Consider the following 12,280-nt stretch of genomic DNA (forward strand, 5'->3'; position numbering starts at 1 on the left):
TCACTTCATACACGTGAGTGTTCTTGGAAAAAAAAAAAAAAAAAAGAATCTCTGTGAAAAATTAAATCTCGGTGAGAGAAGTTCCTTTGTGCTGTAAAAGTCAAAATTTTGTTGCAGATACTTTTTAAGAATTATGGTTGATTAAGTAAAAAAGGAAAACAGTACCTTAGCTTGAAAACACACTCGGCGAAACCCAGGGAAATTGTTTCTCTGTGTTTGCCATCAATGGGTTGCAATTTACACTTGGCATTAGAGAGAAATACTGGACGTAAATGACACAGAAGATTTTGCAGAGAGCTGCCAAATTTCCAAAAGCCAAAGAAAGGAGTATTTGTAGGAATTGGACAGATTATGAACAGATGCCCTGATAGTCACATGATAAGTGGAAATTTAGTTTCATAATTTGATTAAAAACAGAGGATTGAAATCACAGAAGGAAATAACCAAGAAATGATTCAGATGTGTATGCGGCATGACTTAGTTAACTTGACTTAAGTGAAAATTCATAAACTGAGGATAGAGCATGTAAGAGCAGCTGAAATCTAGATGATGAGCTATAATCCTGTATCCTGTGATTTTACTAAAGGGGAGGAAAACAGGACAGTTGCAGTTAGAAATCTGTTGTATTTGGGAAAAAAAAAAAAAAGATCTGGAAAAAAATTACGTCCTATTCATCTGCTTCAGCATAAATTAGATGTGATTTCAAGTTGCTTTGTTAGCAAATTTGCGAGGGAATAGATGTCAAAAAGTCCAAACGGGGATGGTTTAAGAGCGCTGGGAGAAGAGCAGGTATTGGGCAGGGGGGTGGCAGTCACTCCCCAGCCCCGAGGAGCGTAACGTCGCAAATTATCGCCTTGGGTATGTGCACAGGGCTTTGGGGGTTGAGGAAAGTGACAGTACACCTTCCTTGCTGCTTTTTTTCCTGGGGAAAAAAAAACCATAATTGACTTGGGTGAGTGGGTAGCCCAGCCGAGCAGGAGCTGCGGGGTTGCCCGGGGGCCACGGGCACGTCGGTGCCGGAGCAGAGGCAACAATGCAGGGAAGGGGGAGCCCAGTAAAGCCAGCAAAGGAGCTTTGATCTTGAAAATTTTTAAAAAATTAATTTAAAAAACGGAGTGACACGATGAAAAATAGCAGGGCTTTTTGGTTTTTAGATAAAGCGCGTGGATTCTCACCATCGACCTGAAATTTATAGCTTTTAGAGAGACATTTTGGACGAGTAGCCAACAGAGTTGTAGGAGACACGGCGAAGCGCCCAGGTCGGCCCCGAAGATGCTGGGGAGCCTGGGGTGCAGGGGGTGGGGTGGGGAGTGTCTCAGCCTTCATCCCCATCCTCATCCTTGAGGAGGAGGAACCCCCAGCGGGTGGGAGAAAGCAGAGGCTCTGGGCGAGAGGGGAACATATGTCCCGCGGTCGCTATACATCGCGCGGGGCGGCAGCTGCGCGCGGGAACACTCCACCGCCAGCGCGACCCACAAACATTTGGCAATCGTTCAGGAAAGGAGCTTAATCTGTTTTCATCTAAGCCCGTTTTTCTCTTGCCTGCAACATCCCCGCGATGATGGGTTTGATACCGGATCGCGGCGTAGCGTGAAGATGGCAGGGGGAAAAAAAAAAACCAAAAACCATCCAGGTTGTCAGCCAAAAAAAAAAAAAAAAAGGCCTTTTTTGAGGTATTTTTCCCTGATGAGTGTTTTCAGAAGCTTTCGGATTAGAGGCATCAAGGCCATTTTCCTTTAATCTGAATTAACGTTCTATTAGTAAAATGCAGCGCTCTGCCATGCTCTAATCTCACCTGTTTCTGTAACAAAGGGAAAAGAAAATATCTTTTTGTAAATGCCTTTCCTACCTATTAGGTCTGAAACAAACACTGAAGGGAAATTCACGTGGTTTTTCATCTGAAAAGCAAAAAAACTTCAGGTTTGCAAGGGAAGCAACATTTGTTTTTTTCCGGGAGGGGTAATATCGTATCCATATGGATATTACTTTGTCATAGTACATGCGTATCTTCTCCCTACCCAGCTTTAATTCTTTGTCTAGTTATTCAAATTTTGGAGGCAGGATTCACTAGTCGATGACTTATTTTACAAATTGCTAGAAAGAAGACAGGCTTGCGTGTAGCAACGAAAAAAGCAAAAACGTTGCAGTTGATAAAAAATACAGCTGCATGGCTCGATGTGAAAATGGATTTTGCTCCGTTGCTTTTTTTTTTTTTTCACCCCCCTCCTTTTCTGTGATTGCTTTTAGCTCCAACTCGTAACATTCAACTGGCAAATTCAATACGTTATTAGCTTTGTTTATTACGAAACAAATAAACTGCAAACTGCGTGGGTCTGGGAGTCCAGTAGATGCTCTAATGCAAGAATGTGCCCGCGGGATTTATACAGATGAGCTCAAAGCTTTGCGACGTCTCGCGGCCCGCTGTCCTGCTCCCACCCGAAGATAACCCATGTACAGACCCGGGAAACCCCCAGCCAAAGACTGGTGGGGACTTTGACAAATGTAACACTTTGGCTTTTAAACTCATCATTTCTTAGCGGTAAATATTAACTTGGATGCCTGATAATTCCTTGCGTTCCCAAGATCCGATTTGGAGCGGGGGCGAGCTCCAAAGGTTGTGTAATCGATGGCACTGTGGTTTGTAAACGTTTTATCTCTCTCTTTGTTGCAGGCCATTAGCAGTGTGACATGTAGGCTGAACAGTAATAAATGCCCACTGTTCCTTTTACAAGCATCTCAGAATAACTACATATATATTTTTATCGTTGTTTTCCTCCCCGGAGTGCCCGGTGAGGTCCCCTTAACGCAGGACCCACCTCTCTTTTACCTCACAAGAAGGTCTCTGTCCCAGAGCAGACAAAGGAAGGAGCTTTTCTCTGCTTCGAGTTACTTGTTTGTGGGTTTTTTCCTTAACAGAGCAAAGAAACGAGTCTGTGACAGTTACGGTGAATGTTTTTGAGATGCGTTTTCCCCCCCAAAAAAGTTAATTTTTGTTGTAGAAAAAGCTGTCTGGAGCGTAGCGCTTGGGTTTAATTTGGTGACGGCGAGATGGGTAGCGTTAATTAGGAGGTCGCTGGGCCCTGGGCCAGGGGCACCCACTCCTGGGGCGGGGGTCTGGGCGGGAGCCTCCGGGGACGCCCCACGTAACCCCGACGGCAGCAGCTCCCTGTTGGGGAGCACCGAGGGGACGGAGCAGCCCCTCGGAGCGCAACTGGTGGCAGGGAGAAGCCTTCGAGCAAAGGCGGGCAGCCTGTAAGGCTGGGACATGTGTTTCCTGCTAATATAATAATACAAGTTTGGGATTTTTTTTCTGTAGAAACCTCTGCATCTTTTTATAGAGAAAAATGTTTGGATGAAAAAACAAAAACAACATAGGGTATGTGTATGTTTTATGCTCCTAAAGTGAATCGTGTTTAATCTGAAATAGTTTGCAAACGCTGTTTTATATACGTTTGTTGGTTGGTTGTTGGTTTTTTTTTTTTGGTTGTTTTTTTTTTTTTTTTTAAAGTCAAATGAAATCTAGTAGGCTGGGTATAGGAATTCATACAGCTGATGGCTCTAAGTCTTTCAGACTACCCGACATATGGATAAACCATGCACAGATTTAGCAGGTCTGTCTTTATGTTAAAACGTATACGTGATAAAAATATATGACTGAAGAGAATTTCTGTGGTTAGCACTGTTTCATTCTGAAATGCTCCAAGACATTCAATAAAATTACATTTATTTTCAGAGGGTATTCACAATGAATCGATAACCCTTTTTTTCCGAGAGTTTTTGCATATATTTCTCTGCCATTATGCAATAGACTCGCAACCATTTTTGCCGGTGCAGGTGTTGTTTATTAAAAGGAGCCTCGTCATTGCAGGTGTATATTAGACATTAGCTGAACGTAAGGATATTGGCAAAAAGTGCCTTCCGCCTGGCATTTTGATATTTTTACGTCTCGGAGAGGTCTGTAAAGGCAGATGCTAGGCTGCACACCAAGAAAGGGTTTCAGCCCCAATCAGTCAGAGCCCATTTGTCCATCCCTCGTCAGCGATTCTCATTTAACCTCGCTGGGAAAAAGAGGAATATAGTTTTCTAGAATCAAAAGTTATCTTTAAATGTTTTTAGAAGTATAGTCAAGGAGTAAGGATGTTTTAATTTCTGATTTTCCAGCTCATGGCTCATATTTGACCAACTGCTTTCAGCAGAAGACATGCCACTTTGTTGAGCTATTTAGGAATCAAAAAGACTGTCTTAATTTAAAACAAGGAGCCTTTGTTTTAGTTGGTGACTGCCTTGTGAAATTTTTCAGTTCTCAGCGGGTTAACCAGGGAACAGGGGCAGAGTCATAATTGGCCTATTTAGAGTATTTTGCATGTGAATAGTGTGTTAGTGAAGCATTACTAAGTCTGTTGTGAGTGACATGGTGATTAGAATTTAGATTAGGGAAAACACATTCTGTACTTTATCAAGTACAGTAATTAGTTCAGTCAGTAAAAGTTGATTACAAGTAACGATAAAGTTAGATTTTTGGTACTTAATTTTAAAATTTCTTTATTAAATGGTAAATTTGTTCTTAATATAAATGGTAGTATCTACACCTGTTTTATTGCGTATCAGAATAATTAAAAGAACAATGTGTTCAATGCAGAGTATAATCAGGGGATTTATATATTATGGGTAAGTTTCAACGTAGTTTATAGCAAATAGAACATTACTCAGGAAATTGTTCTTCTGTCATAGGCTCTCGAAGATTTATAATTTTTCTTATAGCGTGGGTCAGATAATGTTTTCTGCTGTTTCATGGAAACCATAGTCCTTTCGTAGCTGAGAAAACGCTGCGTTTACTGGGATGCATCTTGTTAGTTAATGGTACAGGCATAAAATGGATATATTGAAAGTCCTTTGCTGCTGCTACTGCTGCTGCTATACAATAGCGTTAATTGTTTTGGGTTTTCCGAGGTGCTTTTTTTTCTGATCGCACGGCAGAAATTATTAATAATGTATAATTTTATTTTCACGTTTTAATCACATATTACGTACAGCCTGCTGTGCAGATTTTTATAGTGCAAAACCTGATGTGTTTAATTCACAGATACGAATTTTCCCTTGCACGGGGATAGACAATGAAGCTGTTTCATGCACACTGAACCAACCGCTCTATCAACAGCAGGAAATATTTTTTGGGGGGAGTTTTATTTATTATTGTTAAATCCGTGCACTTAACTATCTTGTTTGCGGCGAAGAAAGTAAATTACCTTCAAATATATTAACAGAGCTCCAAAAGTTTTTAAAACACTGATTGCATTTGAATAAGTAGGCAGTAAGTCTCCTTTAAATGTAAATAATCGTATTTTAAATTAATGACTTGGTGTTTTCCTAGTAAAGGCAAAAGATGCTCAACTGGAAATTTTTGTACCGTCTCCTTTAAAGATTTGGCAGGTTCTTGTCTCAGTGTTTCAGTTGCTTGTGAAGGTTTCTTTACTGTGTTATTTTTAGGAATGAGAAATAGCTAATGATGAGGAAAGTCGGATTTAACATGCACGCGCACACACGTATATATTTTTAATCTTTTAGCAAAGTCTCCTTGGAGGTGACATGGATATTGGCAACCCAGGAGCGCTCTCCCCCACTAAGCCTGGCTCCCAGTACTATCAGTATTCTAGCAATAACCCCCGGCGGAGGCCTCTCCACAGCACCTCTATGGGTGAGTGACTTTGTGTTCAACCTTTTTTTTTTTTTTTTTCTTTTTTCTTTTTTCCCATTTCAACAAATAATCGGGAGTTTGGTGCTGTTTAGCAATACTTTGAAATAAAAACAATAAGTGGCCGAGCGTCCGCGTCCGCCGCCGGGACTCTCGGAGGGGTTTATTTAACGTTGGTTGAGCGCTCCTCTCTTTGTCGAGTGTGTGAGGAGCCTTAAAAAAAAAAAAAAAAAAGTCGTTTTTTTCAAAGGAAATCTGTGTAAGGCGAAAACAAAGGCCCTAACACTGGAGATCAAAATATGATTTTTCAGTGGTTTACTGTCAGACTTCAGAGCAGTGGCATCCACACGGTGTTACCAAAGCTGCTTCGAACCTGGCGTGAGGCGGCGGGCAGGGCAGCTGGGTGGGGGGGGGGGGAGGAAAAAAAAAAAAAAAATTAAGAAAAAAAAAATTCCTGTCTTATGAAGACACTGTTTTATCTTTTTTTCAGAAGTACAAACAAAGAAAGTTCGAAAAGTTCCTCCAGGTTTGCCATCTTCAGTAAGTACCGCTCGTCTGCCGGCTCGCGTGTGCTCGCGGGGGCTTTGTTCGGTTGTAGGCAGATAGGCACCAGCCGGCCCCGGGCTGGCGGAGCGCTGGGTGCTCCGGGCTGAGCACGAGGTAAGGAGAGCTACAGAACAAATCCCCAAAATTCCCCTCAGCTCCTCCCGACGTGGGAGCGATCGCCGGGACGGTGGGGCTGAGCGCGCGGTGGCCGGCGCGTCCCTGCGCGGGGCGAGCGTCCCTTCCGCGGGACGGTGGCTGCTTTGTCGGGCTGCTGAGGGCCATTTAGGGGCCAGCGTGTTCTCAGGGATGTGCGGAGAGGAGCGAGGAGGAGTTGCCCTGGGTTTCAGCCCACGGGATGTGAGGAAAACGGCTTCATTTTGACGTGGGGGCTCTGGGCTGCGCTACCTGCCCAGGTGTCGGCCGCTGGGATCCAGCTGCTGCCAGAGGCATTGTGGGTTGCTCAAGCACTAACGAGAAAGCTGGTAATTACCCATCGTTTCCCCTGGTGTTTTAAAGAATATTCCCGATACCTCTTTGTAAGGAGGGTTACGGATGCCGTCCGGCTACCCTGGGCGCATTCTTCAGTGTTTCCTCGTGAAATCTTCGCGTCGTTCAGTCAGAAGTTGGTGTTTCGCTTTGGTTCAGTGAAGTCTCTTTGTTCCGTGATCCAAATCGTGATTCTGTTAGTTTTCCTTTTTCTCAGCATCGTGTAAAATCTTTGTGGATTTTTTCGGAAAAACCTGTACCAAGGTGCATTACATCTCCGGGGAGCATTTACTTTTAAATCCATTAAAATATATAGAAAATAGCAGTTTTAAAGGAAATTATTCAACATTTCAGTAAATATAGAATAAAGCGTAGTACAGCTGAAGAGCACTTTTTATTCTAGTATTTTTATTTGATTTTTTCTCTTCCGTTACTTTAAAAATACATATTTTCGTATCAATATCCGCAAACAGAAAACAAATCACTCAGATGGGGAGAGCTTCCCTTTCATACCTGATAACTCTATTTGTTTTATCTCTAAATCTGGTTATTAGGAGGAGCTGAGTGGCAATCAATCTTGTGGAATATATAACAAATTGGCATGTTAATCTCAGATGGGTTTTATGTTTTTACCATAAATCCACATAAATTTGCAGTTTGCAAACTATCAGACTTGTGAAGCTTCAGTTGTTGCAGTGATTGGGCTAAACAGTAGTTTCATTGCCGGTCACTGTATAAATAATAAAATTTGAATCTGAATGAAAAAAACAGGCAAACGTCCTAATTCAATCGCACGGATTATTGTCATCTTTATAATGTTAAATCCGAACAGAAATCTTTTTTTTTGTAAGTTGTTGAAATACGGAAATTCTCAAAAACAAGTTTCCAGTAACGTCAGAACACTCTTTTTTTTTAAATTAAAAATAAGTTCCCACACATGTATTTTTAAATTGATTTCACTGTGTGTTTTTTTGGTTTGGGTTTTTATTGGACTCCTTTACAGCAATAGCTAATATCCTCCCCAAAGCTTTTTACGACTACTGTTATGCTTGAAGTTAGAGGTGGATTTCATTGAGACGAAACTTTCGGTGGTGCCAGTTTTCCCGAGCCTTGACCCCGTGCAGGTAGCCGGGGTGGCCGGGAGCCTCGGCACGCCGCGAGCCTTCGCCACGCTCCTGGCAGCCAGCTCGGCGCTCGCCTGGGAGCGCTCAGCCCCTGCGCTGGCGTTTTGTTTAGTCATTGCAGCGCGGGGAAAAAAAAAAAAAAAAACACAACGAAACAACCACACGACACCCCAAACCTGCATTTTTTTTGTGATTTCAACTATCGCTCGGGAGGCAGGTGACCGTCTCGGGACATTTCCAGGGAGATTTTTGCCTCCGTGTTACAAAAGATGCTTTCAGGAGAATGGTACCTGCTCTCTGCCCTCCCTGCGTGGGGAAGAGTGGCAGCGTTTCTGCTGGACAAACCAACCTGTCAGGGCTTTAGAACCGCTGCAGAAGTTTTTTTCTGGATTGCTTCTTGCTTCGAAAGAGCGAAAGGCGATTCCTGTTTGTCGCAGATTAGCCTCAAACGTCTGCTTCCTTTAGTTTTTGGTGAATGCAGTTGTTGTGCGGAATGGAAGTACTTCTACAGCTCAGTACTCTCAATTATTTTAACAGTATTTTTATTTTTAAGTGAAATTCTCGCAAAGCAGAATATGCACTTTAAATACTTCAAGATATTTTAATGACCTGTCCAATTTATTAGAAACTAAAGTGCAAGAAGGCATTGCTGAATATTTTAATCACCCGTAGCTCTGTCTTCCAAGAATAAGTAAATTAAAATACAAATCCAGTAATGTGAATACAAGAACAGTACGATTCGGAGGGAAATACAGCCCTTCTTAAGGAGATTGGGTCTTGTTGTCTTTGTGTGTCATGAATCATACATTTAATTTGAAATAATACTGCTTTAGAAAGAGCACTTAGGTGTCTCAAACAGAACAAATACCTTATAAAAGGTCAGATTTATTTAGGTTATAGATTGTGTCACACTAAACTGCCAGGATTTATGATGCTGAATGAAGTATCTGCATTTATAAATGGACTAACTAGATTATAATATACTTAGTTGATAGGGTGGAAATATTGCTGTATTTCTCTTAAAATATGTATATTAACTTGTTCTCAATGTGATTTATGCAGTGGATATGGAGATTAATGCAGCAGCGTTTGTGAAAGCAGTTATTGTTGATTAATTCATAAGTAGTCTTATAAAAATTTCAATGATAAATGGTAATAAATATGTTGTATTAGCTCCCCTTTATTATAAGAAATGGCTATGAGTTTGGAAAACAAATTAAACTACGGAAACAATCAGAATTTAAAAAATAGTGGAGATTGGAGCCGAACTTGGTGTGTGGCAGGTGAGACTCTCTCAGGTGTGCTCGGGGCAGGGTGCATCCCAGGCCGGGCTGTGACCGTCCTGCCCGTGCTGGACCCCCATGGCCAGTCTCAGCCACAGCTCATCACAGCCGTTACAAACTGGAGCCAGGCCTGGCGTTAAGCTGGAACTAAAGTGTTTGAACTCCAAAAGCTGTGTGTGAATGGAGACGCTGAGTCGCGGGTGGCCGTGTCCTCGCCGAAGCAGCCCATTCCCAGCGTGGGGGCGCTGGAGGTGCATTTCTGTGGTGCGTGTTGGGATTGGCTTTGCCCAGTGTGCTCAGGGCGTCCTGTGAGGAGTTTCCCCCCTCGGCGGGGCTTCAGGAGGGAGCACTTACTTCAGGTGGTGTAACCCGGGTGTGTCTGCACGCCCCAGTGTGATCCGCCCCGGCAGCGGGGTGTGGGGCCGGGTCCCCCAGCTCTGCCCGCTCCTTGGGCACACACGGCCTCGGCATGTCCTGGGCTCCTGTCTGTGATACAACGCGACCGAACGTTCGTCCTCGGACGCACGGACTCTGTAGGGTCTCTCCGGGCCAAGGGGGTTCACTGGGACAGTTGCCTACTGGAGTTTTCTGCCTTCGGTTGAGAGTGTGGAGAGCCCTGCGCCCACTCGAGCGATGAGGGTCGGGGTATTCTGGGTTGAGCCAACTGAAGATGAGATGTATTGGGCATGAAGATGAGATATATTGGGCATGGCTGTATTAGGAGAAATTAGGTTTTTCTGTTAAAATTTATTTCCCTTGAGTACCCATGTGCCTTTACTGAGCTATGACACGGTAACATTTTGTACCCAGGTTCATCGTCCAATCCAGGTGGCTTCTCTGCACAGTCACCTCACCCTTAACTTCATTTCAAGACTTTGCTGTTCTTTTAATCTTGAACCTGAACCCTTCATCCATTTCAGCTGCTGATAGTTTAATGACATCTGACCTTTTACATTAAGTGTTTTCTGCCTTCCTTATCTTGACCAGTAAGAGTCAGGAGCGAGCAAGCTACACTGGTGCAGATGGTTGGAAGTGTCTGCGAAGGAAGGGGGTGTGGAATGGGGTTTTTTGGGGAAAAAGTGAGCAAAGAGGGAAGGATTTGTGTTGTAGAGGTCATGTTTTTACGGGAACTGTCTTAAGGAAGTCACTGGCAGGGAGGGGGTGTCTGCCCCAGTGAGGATTTCCAACACGTAGCACCTGTACGTGAAGCGTTCTATTGAGGGCAAAAAAGGAAGCTCAGAAACGAGGCCCCGACAGAGATCTTAGGATGCCGGTCACCTGCCGGCGTGGTAGGAGTGATTGTTTTGGCTTTCTTGGAGCAGAGTTGCGTGGTTCAGCAGAAAGAGGGGTTACTGAGACTGACTCAGAGGAGCACAATGGTGAGGTTGCCTTCGAGGAGCAAAGAGCCCCAAGGCACACCCTTCGCTTCTGAGGACGGAGATGGGTGCATGAGCCCTGCGAGGGTTTCTGCCTCTCACCTTGCTCTTCTTTGTGGCCAAGCTTTCCAGTAGTGTGCCTGGATATAATAAATTGCTCAGCTCATGCATTTCCTCTGTTACCATCTAGTAAACGTGCTATTGAGTACAGTCGTTACGGCCCAGTATATTCCAGTTTCCTTCTCCTTGGCCAATCTTTCCTTTATGACGGCACTGAGGCCTCCTGCTCCCTCAGCCTCACGGGAAGGCTGGATGGGTGCAGTTGTTTGATCCCCATTTACGGCAGCCCCGGGAGCTGTAACCCCAGCTGAAATCCCACATCCTGCGCTACCCCTGGAGAGAGGCGTTCAGGCTGTCAACCCGAGCTGGTAAACGCCACTCTTGGCCTGTCCCGAATCCCCGACCACGCGCCTCTGCTCACAGTCCTGCTCTGTGGGCCGGTGCAGCCGGGCACGGAGTTGGAACTGCGGGGTTGCCCCAGTCTCCTGATGCTGGGGGGTCTCAGCAGTGCCCAGGGTTTAGCAGCCAGGTGGGACCAGCCTCTCCAGCTCGGCCTCGCTTGCTGCCAGAGCACCCAGAGGAGCTCAGCAGTGTAACCACGTGGGCTGGAGTGAAGACTCGGTCCTAAACCACAGGTTTTGCAGCTCCGTTGCGCAGCAGAGCTAACGCAGGACTGGGTTTAGGAGGCTTCAGGGGTGGGAGGTTCGTGCTGTAGTAAGAGGTCCTCTCAGTATGTAGCAAAACGGGAGGATGGCAGCGGAGTTACTCCAGGTTGTACCCTGCTGATAGTAAACCCTGGGCGGGCGGTGACGCAGTTTCTCAGCGGTCCATCCCTCTGTGTTGAGCTGGTGTTCTCCAGACCCCACGTGCCGGCCACGGTGCAGGCAGCAACTGGGTGATGTTTGGCAGGTTCGGCCTTCCCTCAAGGGTGGTTTTCCTGGCGCTTCCCCCTGGGACCCCGTGGAGGTGTTTCACCCCAGGCTGGTTTCCTCACGTCTCCTTGAGGAGAGGTGGAGCATCTCCGAGCGTCCCCCGTCCCTGGGACAAGCTGCAGTGACACAGAAAGAGCAAAAGCCGTGGCTTTTTGACATCGTGGTCATGTCGTTCTGGTTTCCAAGGTTAATTCACTTGTAGTAGAACCAACGGTTTTAAAATAAATAACAGGCTTAAAAATGGAGGAAAGAGGAGGAGGTGAAGGCTCCTCAGGTTGAACCATCTCCTTGGAAGCTGCATCGATAGGAGCCCTTGGGGAAGACGGGCGACCTCCTGCTTGGGAAGGGGTTCTGGGGCTCAGCTCCCTCCTCTGCCGGGGCGTCAGCTCTGCCCGTGGCACGCGCTTGGCTCTTCGTTCGTCAAACAGAGGTGAGTGGGCTTGGGCTGAAGGAGCCGCGTCTGGCAGTAGGAGCTGGGCTGCACCAAGGAGCAGGATTGCGACCACGGCCTCTGAATGTGGACACTGAGGGAGGGCTTGTGGGGAAGATGTTAGAGCTGTGATAAAGAGCGGGAGAAGTCAAACATCATCTCAGAAGAGAGGAACTGAAAGATGAATCGATTTTGTTGTTGAATCAGCAGGTAGAATATCCCAAGGCTCAGTTTTAATGGGAAGAGCCTCTTTGTTTTGTCTTAATTCAAGGTGTCCCCTCTTAGACTGGAGAGCTCTACCCGCGCTCGCCGTTGTGTGTATTTGCACCAGCTCCGACCTTGCTAGCCAGA

At 45.3% G+C, this 12,280-nt stretch overlaps 1 protein-coding gene across 23 annotated transcripts in view; it reads left to right on the top strand.

The window, feature by feature from the left end:
• TCF4 (transcription factor 4) overlaps positions 1 to 12,280 on the top strand; it is a 238,988-nt gene that overhangs the window by 139,967 nt on the left and 86,741 nt on the right. For 14 of the 23 annotated variants that reach the window (XR_012635482.1, XR_012635483.1, XM_074931270.1 and 11 more), the window contains 3 exons: positions 3,317 to 3,376; positions 5,566 to 5,695; positions 6,183 to 6,232. Coding sequence is in view for 21 of the 23 variants with exons in the window: in XM_074931270.1 (XP_074787371.1) it covers positions 3,317 to 3,376; positions 5,566 to 5,695; positions 6,183 to 6,232 (240 nt within the window). In the remaining 2 variants the exon portion in view is untranslated. Of the gene's footprint in view, positions 1 to 3,316; positions 3,377 to 4,597; positions 4,669 to 5,565; positions 5,696 to 6,182; positions 6,233 to 12,280 lie in introns of those variants that run through there. The other 9 variants (XM_074931267.1, XM_074931265.1, XM_074931264.1 and 6 more) reach the window with 3 other exon arrangements.

The sequence above is a fragment of the Athene noctua genome, chromosome Z (assembly GCF_965140245.1).
Source record: "Athene noctua chromosome Z, bAthNoc1.hap1.1, whole genome shotgun sequence".
Taxonomy (NCBI): domain Eukaryota; kingdom Metazoa; phylum Chordata; class Aves; order Strigiformes; family Strigidae; genus Athene; species Athene noctua.